Source organism: Anoplophora glabripennis, unplaced genomic scaffold (assembly GCF_000390285.2).
Source record: "Anoplophora glabripennis isolate ALB-LARVAE unplaced genomic scaffold, Agla_2.0 scaffold197, whole genome shotgun sequence".
Lineage (NCBI taxonomy): Eukaryota > Metazoa > Arthropoda > Insecta > Coleoptera > Cerambycidae > Anoplophora > Anoplophora glabripennis.
In genome coordinates, this window is record NW_019416387.1 from 581,853 (window position 1) to 592,135 (window position 10,283).

At 32.4% G+C, this 10,283-nt stretch overlaps 2 protein-coding genes across 2 annotated transcripts in view; one reads left to right on the forward strand and one right to left on the reverse strand.

The window, feature by feature from the left end:
* Window positions 1–3,617, forward strand: part of LOC108904884 (zinc finger protein draculin-like) — a 10,129-nt gene extending 6,512 nt beyond the window's left edge. Inside the window, exons 6-8 of the mRNA XM_018707593.1 lie at window positions 2,864–3,030; window positions 3,095–3,281; window positions 3,344–3,617. Of these exons, the coding sequence (XP_018563109.1) occupies window positions 2,864–3,030; window positions 3,095–3,281; window positions 3,344–3,581 (592 nt within the window). The 3' untranslated portion in view covers window positions 3,582–3,617. The remainder of the gene's footprint in view (window positions 1–2,863; window positions 3,031–3,094; window positions 3,282–3,343) is intronic.
* Window positions 3,618–7,128: 3,511 nt separating this feature from the next.
* On the reverse strand, window positions 7,129–8,410 carry LOC108904889 (ran-specific GTPase-activating protein). Its single transcript, XM_018707603.1, has 4 exons — window positions 8,266–8,410; window positions 7,988–8,176; window positions 7,696–7,930; window positions 7,129–7,644 (listed from the first exon to the last, which is right to left on the reverse strand). Exons 1-4 carry the CDS (start codon window positions 8,278–8,280, stop codon window positions 7,418–7,420), a joined length of 666 nt encoding a protein of 221 aa, XP_018563119.1. The 5' UTR covers window positions 8,281–8,410; the 3' UTR covers window positions 7,129–7,417.
* Between the last annotated feature and the right edge of the window lie 1,873 nt (window positions 8,411–10,283).

Sequence of the window (10,283 nt, forward strand, 5' to 3'; positions counted from 1 at the left end):
ACTGTTCGTTTTGCAAAGAGATCCTTTCAATTTTTGTTTCAAATTGCTAGTATATTGCTTTAGATCACGAAAAATTTATTTAATATTAATTATTACTACATATATTTTCGACTGGAATAATTTTATAGTCTATAATCGAGCTATTTAAATATAACGCATCAGTCGAAGCATTAAATACAGCGTACAGTGTTGCCATATTTCCTTTCATTGGATCAGATGTTTGTTCAAATTTGTCAAAACGTTATATATTCATTCCATTATCTCAATAATTACATTGTAAGTGCATATTTTTATTGTTTTAAAATGTTTAGTAATATTTAATTCTTTATTTACAATTTTATTTTCCCGATCCTAACCATTTTTAAGAGCAATATTCTCGTTTGATTAAAGTTTTGTCCCAACTCCCATAAGAGCCTGTGTAAAAAGCATAATTTTTAAAATCATTTTTCAAAAAAACTACGTTGTCAATCGATCTGATATTTTTACACAAGTCAGTTTGCATATTTATTAACAGATTTCAATTGCTTTGAAAACATTCTTACCATTTTTCTTTTGGTATCCAACCTCCTTAAACAGGAAAAGGGACACTTATCGCAAATGATGTTTTGTTGGCTTGTTTTTCAACATCTTCTAGTGACAGAGCTTTGCCGTGAATATAGTTACAGAAAAGTCGGATGCGATATAACATAACTTACGCCATCTATTGTAAATCTCTCAAAATTAATTCACAGTCGAAGTAAAATACTGTAAAACAAAAACTAACAGATATAAGTAATGTTAATACATAAATAATATAATATAAAAAATGTGAGGCTGATAGGCCAACCAATAGAGATTTTTTGCAGCAAATTTCATGTATTACCTTTTGAAAAATACTTAGTAATTGAAAAACCAAGTGATTTCCCCAGGCAGTCTTAAACAATTTTTTTTAAACAATAAAAACTGCAAAAAAATGAAATTTTTTTGTTTTTTTTATAATATCTCGAAAAATAGTGGTGGAATCGTCTTACTCTCAATAGGGCTTTTGTAGAGAATAAAAAAACCTATAAAATGGTTTTTTGTGCAACCCGATCAGTTCGCTCGAGCGTACTTTCGTTTCGTTTCAGGCGACTTTCAAGGGCATTTTTAGCATATTTCCCCTTGCCCAGACGAAAATCCAATATATACAAATTGGAGATTTTGTCGTCTACTTTCAGATGTCGTTTTCAGAAATTAAATCCGACCATTTTTGATAAATCGCCACCCTGTGCAAAAAAGACCCTAATTTGTTAATAATGCAGTTGTGCAACAACTATGCATCGGACAGAAACCATCTTGCGCACGATTAAACTACATATTATTAACTGTCATTTTCCGCAAGATTGTTTTTCCAACTTCAAATTTGACGGAGTTATGAATTTTTGAAGAAAGGTATATTTTAGAGGTTTTTCCGGATTTTCTTTGTAAAAAATTAACCGATCGGGTTGCAAAAAAAACCATTTTATAGGTTTTTTTATACTCTACAAAAGTCCTATTGAGAGCAAGACGATTCCATCATTATTTTTCGAGATATTTTAAAAAATACAAAGAAATGTAATTTTTTGCAGTTTTTATTGTTTAAGAAAAAATTGTTCATGACTGTGCTGAGGAAATCACTTGGGTTTTCATTTACTAAGTATTTTTCAAATGGTAGTACATGAAATTTATTAATTTAATAATATTTAAGTGTAAAAACNCCAATAGAGATTTTTTGCAGCAAATTTCATGTATTACCTTTTGAAAAATACTTAGTAATTGAAAAACCAAGTGATTTCCCCAGGCAAAGTCTTGAACAATTTTTTTTTAAACAATAAAAACTGCAAAAAATGAAATTTTTTTGTTTTTTTTTATAATATCTTGAAAAACAGTGATGGAATCGTCTTACTCTCAATAGGGCTTTTGTAGAGAATAAAAAAACCTATAAAATGGTTTTTTGTGCGACCCGATCAGTTCATTTTTTACAGAGAAAATCCGGAAAAACCTCTAAAATGGACCTCTTTTTCAAAAATTCATAACTTCGTCAAATTTGAAGCTGGAAAAACAATCTTGCGGAAAATGACAGGGTCTTTCCTCCTAGTCCTCCGCTCACTGCTTCCCCCACTACCGCTACCCGAGTCTGGCTCGAGCGTACTTTCGATCGTTTAAGGCTACTTTCAAGGGCATTTTTAGCATATTTTCCCTTGCCCAGACGAAAATCCAATATATACAAATTGGAGATTTTGTCGCCTACTTTCAGATGTCATTTTCAGAAATTAAATCCGACCATTTTTGATAAATCGCCACACTGTGCAAAAAAGACCCTAATTTGTTTATAATGCAGTTGTGCAAAAACTATGCATCGGACAGAAACCATCTTGCGCACGATTAAACTACATATTATTATCTGTCATTTTCCTCAAGATTGTTTTTCCAACTTCAAATTTGATGGAGTTATGAATCTTTGAAGAAAGGTATATTTTAGAGGTTTTTCCGGATTTTCTTTGTAAAAAATTAACCGATCGGGTCGCACAAAAAACCATTTTATAGGTTTTTTTATACTCTACAAAAGTCCTATTGAGAGCAAGACGATTCCATTATTATTTTTCGAGATATTATAAAAAATACAAAGAAATGTAATTTTTTGCAGTTTTTATTGTTTAAGAAAAAATTGTTCATGACTGTGCTGAGGAAATCACTTGGGTTTTCATTTACTAAGTATTTTTCAAATGGTAGTACATGAAATTTATTAATTTAATAATATTTAAGTGTAAAAACAGCCTCTTTTTTCGCTCTATGAAGCAAATACATATTTACATCGCTAATTTAGACCATCAATTACTTTTGATGCCCAATGTTTTTTTTTCAGATTAGTTCATTTAAAGTTAAAACCATACATATGTTCTATATGTGGAAATAAATATGGCCGTAAAGATTATTTAGACAAGCATAAGGCTGATCATTGCGGTTTAAAGAAAAATGGCCAGCCAAAATCAACAAAACTACCCAAACACGGGATTCGTCTGAAAAATCCAGGTACAAAATAACGAAGAAACTAAATATTTTAACGGGGTTAAAAATTAGAATTAATGTTTTTTAGGTAAGCCCGTTATTTGCAGAGTATGTAACAGGGAAATAGGCTCGGTGCACCTTCTAAAGGCACACCTGGAGAGCCACGTAAAAATAAAGCGGTACAAATGCAAATATTGCGACTTAACGTTTAGCGTACCCAACAACAAAAAGCGACACGAAAAGTTACACGAAAGCGATTCCGAAAATAAATTCAGGTGCGTCTGAACTTGGAAGTAGGTCGGATCTGTTCTCTACGGATATAATTTTTTACTTTCAGGTGTAACATTTGTTGGAAGAGGATGAAAACGGGGGAGGAGTTGGAGCAACACATAAACGGCCACGACAGACCGCCCCAATATTCGTGCGACGAGTGCGGCGAGAAATTTCACAGGAGGTACCTGCTTAAAAATCACATCTCGGAAAAACACACTTCCACGGAGGACATTGAAAAGGCCATAGAGGAGATCGTCGTGAAGAACCTTTTAGAGTACGCAGATCCAAAAACCAAAAAGTAAATAAAATCTTTCTTGTTGTATTAATAATTATTGCCTATCCAATAACTTTTTCCCAGCAGCGAGCACTCGTTAGAATTACATGTGCTTTTCGGGATAAATTGTTTGAAAAAAAATTTATACACTTAGAATTAAGCAATTGAGCTACTCAAAAATGGGACCTAATTCTCGAACTTCTCCTGAAAATTGTCAATTATGTCATATGTCACGCAAATTATTGTGCCGTTTAGAAAAATATGTGGCATCAGTGTAAAATGACTAGATTGTCGTTTGTGTCTACACAATTTTTGGTGTTCTGTATATACACAGTCCAGGGAGTATGAACTGTACCATTCTGTAGGTTGATGATTAGAATTGTTCTCGGGCTAGGCTCTGTGGGGGCGAACCCGCTATTAGAATTCCCAGACCCGCACTTATATCGATTTCAATTCTTATTCCTCTGAGACATTCCAAAGTGATCTGATCCAGAGATTTCAAACGTTTCGCTGTTCCTCACTGCATTTTCAGTGACTCTATGAAAACGACTGATGCCGCTTGGGACCTCATCATCGGCCTTATAGCGTCGTTGCCGCTACGTGCACAGTACAGTTACTTTATGTCCTGTTTGTGTTACCGGTAATGTCAGTACTGCTGTACGCACTTCTAGTTCTGTGGAGTGGGGTAGAGGGCGTGGCCTAGGGTACATCTCTATACTGTTGCACACAACGCCACGCTTGTGCACTGGGATGGTGGGTGTGGTCTCACGTATCCAGTACAATGTGGTCAAATTAGACGACTTATCGTAATTCGGGCGATTTTATGTTTACACTCTTGTGACTCGCCGAATTTTATCAAAATCCCATCTTATGTCCATTTCTACTTTTGATTAGACAAAGAATAGGTAAGGTTTGTTAACTATGGAATGAATAAGTTCCTAAAATTTGGCAGTCAAGAAGAATAAAGGTTCGGTGAAAATCAAAAGAGTTACTTACCGTAATTATTGTTAACTTCGTTACCATGACGACTATAAACATGTAATGTGGCGACTCCACTGTTACTTTCTGAAAGCATTACCATACATAAACATAAACTCATACACCTCGACAAATATTTGATATTTTCCAAAATTTTTAAGAAATGTCATCAGTATGACGATCTAAACAATTGAAGCAACTTGTCAAAAAAACTAGTGTGCTGCCATGTAACAGACTAGAAATAGCATGGGTGCTGCGATTTAGCAGACAATGCGCTCCAACACCATCAGATGTGTCATGAGAACAATCAAATCAGCAGTAGAGATCAGGGGCGACGACTCTGGGTGCTTGGGAGCTCCAGCACCCACGACAAGTAAATAGTGGATGCGGAGTACCCATGACTAGACATCAAAAACTACTATTGCCAAAAAAAAATATTAAGCCCTGACTGTGTGTCAAATGTGTGTAACCTGTACAAAAAAATCGATAATGAGTTAAATACAGTGTGTCCAAGATAAACATGGGATATCATTAGGATCTAGGAAACGGTAAGAAGGGGGTGTTTTTTTATACTTAGCAATATGCCGTTTAGAAAGTTTTAAAATTCCGGGTAGTTCTGGAGATTTTCGGAAAAACACGAAATTTTGCAAAATCGTTTTATCTTTTCTGGTTTTATTTGAAAACGAATTTTAAAATAAATTGTATATTTACAATACCACTTTTTTTGCTCTATCTAATGGCGTTAACATTTTTGCAATCCGATGTTTTATCTTCCAAGTTAATTTTTTTAAATTCGTCGCTGCTACTTTTATGACAAAATCTACATTCATTTTTAATTCTGAATTAAATGATATTATTATTGTAATCGCTTAAGGTTTTTAGCTTGTTTTAGCTATCATTTAAAATTTTTCTTGCATACAGCTCTGAACGCTTTCAAAATATCTATTGGAGGAAGACCTAACAGTATAAAAGTCAATACATCACAAAATATCCAATAATTTTTTTAATCAATAATATAAAAAAGTTGTATGTACATGGGGATTCACTATATTTTGACCTCCCCCTTTAACTTTTTTCTTTTAACAGATAAAAAAATGTGAAATAGAAAAGTTGCACGATTTTTTGTAAATAATGTAAATTTTTCGAAAATGATCGTAAAAAAACAAATGAAATCCAAATAAAATGGACACGGATATTAACTTTGTTAATTTAAAATGGAACACCCTGTATATTTTTACATATTTGGATAAAAGAGTTGTTTAACTGATTAAGCGATTAGACTGTACATATACTGATTTATTTTATAATAGTATATTCACAGCCTAATCCCCTGATCAGTTAATCAAGGTTTAACCGAGACTCAAAGTACATGAAACCACATATTATGAAACTATGTTTTTAAGTGTTATGTGTGTGTTGTTAACAATTATTGTATTAATACGGTAAATTTTTTCTACAATCATTGAACATTTGTAAACAGTTTACCGAGAAAAAGAAATTTTTACAATAAATAATTGCAAAAATCTTCCGTGCAAATTAAGATACAGAGTTGTTAGAAAGGTTCAATAATTGCAGAAAAAATTCAACACATTAATGCAATAATTATTAACTCAGCTGACACATAAAAATAGTTAAATTTTTTTATCCCAAAATCGTAGTTTTTGAATATTTAATTGTTTATGTTAAAGATGATTATTTTTTTATTATTTTCATATTCTGAATGTAAATTATCAACTCTTTTAGCTATCTGCTTATATTCGATACATTATTGTAATATTTTTGGACATCCTAGATACATTTGAAGTCGGGGCTCAATACTTTTTGCAGTGATAGTAGTTTTGATGTCTACAGTCATGGGTGCTCCGCACCTACTATTTACTTTTAGGAAATTTTTACTTTCTTGGAAATATTGCAACTATATTTTTTAGGTTAACTAAATTACTTCATCACAATTATTAATTGCTTTCACAACGATACAATATGTAAACTTTTAAGGTCAATAGCGTAAGATTTATTCTCTTTCACTCTTGATAAAATAGTAGAAAAGTTTTATAATGTAAGAAATAATAATATAATCCTTTGGTCAATTATTTTTTCCATCTGGCAATGCTAGCTAATGTTATGCAGCCTCGAAAGTAACTCGATTCCTTACACATACACGTGTGTGCGCTGGATATTTCAGGTGTTAAACGAGTCATCAAATGAGTATGAGTACCTACAGGGTTTTCTAAAAGTCGGCTGATAGAGATAAATGTCATTTCCAATTTCGGTAAAATTTAAAATTATTAAAACGAGATCAAAATTACATTAAAACTGTGTCACTAGCTGGTGATTGGTGTAATTTTCACGAGGTTCTATTCAATCAGTCAGTGATCGCATGATCTCGAGTTTAAACGTAATGGTTTGTCATTGTTCATTGTAAACCAGTTATTAATATTAATAACGCCAAGATTTAGGGTTGCTTAAGCTCGGCGGTCACGTGGCTTGTAAACATTTATGAAGGCCCTATAGTTGCTAAGGTTCTGGAAAAAATAAACGTATATTTGATTAACTTTTGAAATAAATTGATCCAAGACGCCAGAAAGGTAAAACTGATATTTACAAAATTGTTTATTTTCACAAATGCAGAACAATCAATTATTAGTGCTACCAGATCTACATATATCCTTATATAATGCAAAATTTACAAAAATATATTCATTGGAATCTGGAATGCTTTACAACATACCGCACACCTCAACTTGCACACATCTTGGTAAAGTATTAAATCTGACTGATCCTAACAAATTCCGTACAATATAATTAAACGTAAGATAATGTAATAATCAAATAGCAAATATAAGTGAAATCTATGTTAAATAACGCACACACACTTAACAGAAAGGGCTATTTCGTCTCGTCACTGGTTACCTTCAGCTCGCTGATCTTCTGGGTAACTTCTGCACATTCGGTAGATTTTACTTTGTCCTTACTCAAATCTGCGTCTTCTTCTTCTTCTTCCTCGGAAGAAATATTGTTTTCGTTCTCCTTGTCACCCTTGCCGTTGTATAAGTCGCATTCCGTTGCTACTATATGCTTCGCTTCCTCAAATTTACATTTGAACAAGTTCGCATCTGAAAGAAAGTTGTTAGCATTTTCAATTTTTATGGTAATGTGATACATACTGTCTACTGTTCCGAATTTAACAGCTAAACACTCTGATTTAGGTTTTTCGTCTGCAAAGTCGACTAAAACAGTGTACACGAAAGCTTTATCACTCCCTGCACTCGGCTTTAGCTCCATCCAAGGGGTAATGAAGTGGTTCGCACAGACTTTCAAGGTCTTATCTCTACGCATTACGACTCTAACAGAGTTGTTTTCATTGTGGCGCAATATCTTCAGCTCCCCGGTACCTCTCTCCTAAAACATATAACGATTTTATTCAGCAAGTCTAGGCATTGTTAGAGATTTATTTACTTTCCATTCTGGCGGTTCGATGACAGAGTCAAAGCGATAGAGTTTGGCACGTATTTTTAAAAGTTCAGATTCATTCTCCTCATTTGTGATAATTTCTATTTCGGGTAATGTAATGATGGGCTTAAACTGGGGATCATACTCAGTGTCGCTGCTTTCACTCTGTTTTCTCTCCTTTTCGGGACTGAGTTCCTGAAAGCATACAATAAACACAAAATTTTAGGTTAAATTCCCCCCACGCGGTTTAGCGCTTACACGGCATATAAAAACGTTCTACTTACGATAAGCTCGCTCATTTTTCAAGTTTTCCGTGTCAGTAAATGCTGATGTTTACTTGAATCGTGAGGAAATTCGGCGTTTTGCTTTAATACCAGCCACTAACGAAATTTTGATTAATTTGACAGGTTAAGTTTTCGCCAATCACAGAACTACAAGCCACGAAATGATTGGTCGATTTTTATTACAGAGACGGACTAAATGATTGGCTTATTTTTACGACAGAGATGGGCTCAGAACATAGGCCTTCCAGTTAATTTAAAAAATATATAGTTTTGAACAGGGTACACATAATAGTGGTATTACATTAATTAATTAATATTCTCTAATTAGACTGGACAAATTGTAAATGTAATTGTAAAAATGGTACAGAAACCATGAATCGACTCCACTTTAACTTTTTATTTGTGTACAAAAAAACGGCGACTATTTTGAACATATTTTATAGTTTATTTTTATCAATTTATAATTTTTTCTATTTTTCACAATGTTACTTTTACCTCAATTCTAGGAGTCATATGGAAGTTGTCCCTAAAATTCAGTTTTGACATGTAGAAATGAATTGCTCGATTTTGCAAAGGTTTGATGATTGGACACAAATCAGCGCCTACTAGCAATTTATCAAGTATTGTAGTATGAGTGGCAAAATATGTAGCACAAAAAAATGACGAATATTTTCACCATATAACAATTTTCTACCATGAAAACATTGAGTCTTTAAAAAGATAATTAAATATTTTTCACACTTTCAAACTTAAAAAATCTATAGAACTGGAGGAAAAATCAATAAATTGGCTAGGGCATTATACCTATAGGTATTAGATTTCCGGACTTGTGTATACTCCTAGATTTTAGACCATTGTGTTACTAATTTAATGGCACTCGCAGACTGGCTCCGACTGAGTTTTTCTGATATTTTGAAAGAAAAGGGAAACATCTATTTATTTTTATGAAATTAAAATATATGTAAAAACTTTATTATCACACTATTTTTGTTCAGTGTTATAGTTCCTAGAAACCGACAATACCACTTTTGCAACATTCTTTGTTCTTATGTTTTTACAGCATGTTTCTTATGTTTTTACACCATTTTTTTTAGAATTTTATTGTATTTTTCTGCAATTATGACATGTCGTTGAAAGTCTTGTAAAATGCTTTTCCTGCTAAGCATACAATAACAATAATGTCTATATAAGAAGATAATTACAAAAAAAAATTATAATAGTTTCCAGAATTACGGCATCAAAACAAAACTTTAGCAAAACTAAACAACTATTATTGTGGAACATTTAGTAAATTTCAAGACAATTGTTTTCCAGTTTTTAAATAAATAAAATAAAATGTATCGATTTTGTCGTACGAAGATAGTGTGCTTAAATTTTAGCTCGAATTTTAGTAATTATGAATTTCTTAAAACAGGAACTTAACTTTGAATTAAATTATGAATTTGAAAAATATGTAATTAAAGTACCCAAAAATTCACGTCCAAATAACCATACGTATTAAAAATAATTTATGTACTTACCAAAAATCAAAATTCGAATTTGAACCTTCGAATCCAAATTTCATTCACTCGCTGGAAAACACCTCAAGAAAAGGAAATAGTGGTACGCAAAAAACACTCCAACACGGTCAAATCCAGATACCAACTAAATTGCATATTGGTGGTTGTTGGACACCTTAGTACCTCGTGTTAATAAACCGCAGCGCTGTTGTCACATTGCCTGATATGGATTTTATTGAATTTTAAATTTATTACACTAATTATTTTTTAGAATTAAGCATAAAGTTCAAAAAAGTGATAAACATTATATTTTATGGTATTCTATGCAGGCAGTTATCTCAATATTCCTTAATTAATAAAATTTTTGTTCAAGTAGATTTTGATATTTTTTTTTTCTCAGAAATGGTTGAGTTTAGGACCCATGTCATATATGGCTTTGTTGTTTATTTTAATGTATTCTATCGTCTGTTAAAATTAAGGCAGTCAAACTTCTAACACCCTGTATAAGAAAAAAATTAG

Bases quoted from the DNA above. Each gene is read 5' to 3' on its own strand.
- LOC108904889 (XM_018707603.1), bottom strand. The intron at 7,931-7,987 runs GTAAATAAATCT...TATATGTTTTAG, and splicing joins TCGAACCGCCAGAATGGAAA to GAGAGAGGTACCGGGGAGCT. The intron at 7,645-7,695 runs GTATGTATCACA...ACTTTCTTTCAG, and splicing joins TAAATTCGGAACAGTAGACA to ATGCGAACTTGTTCAAATGT.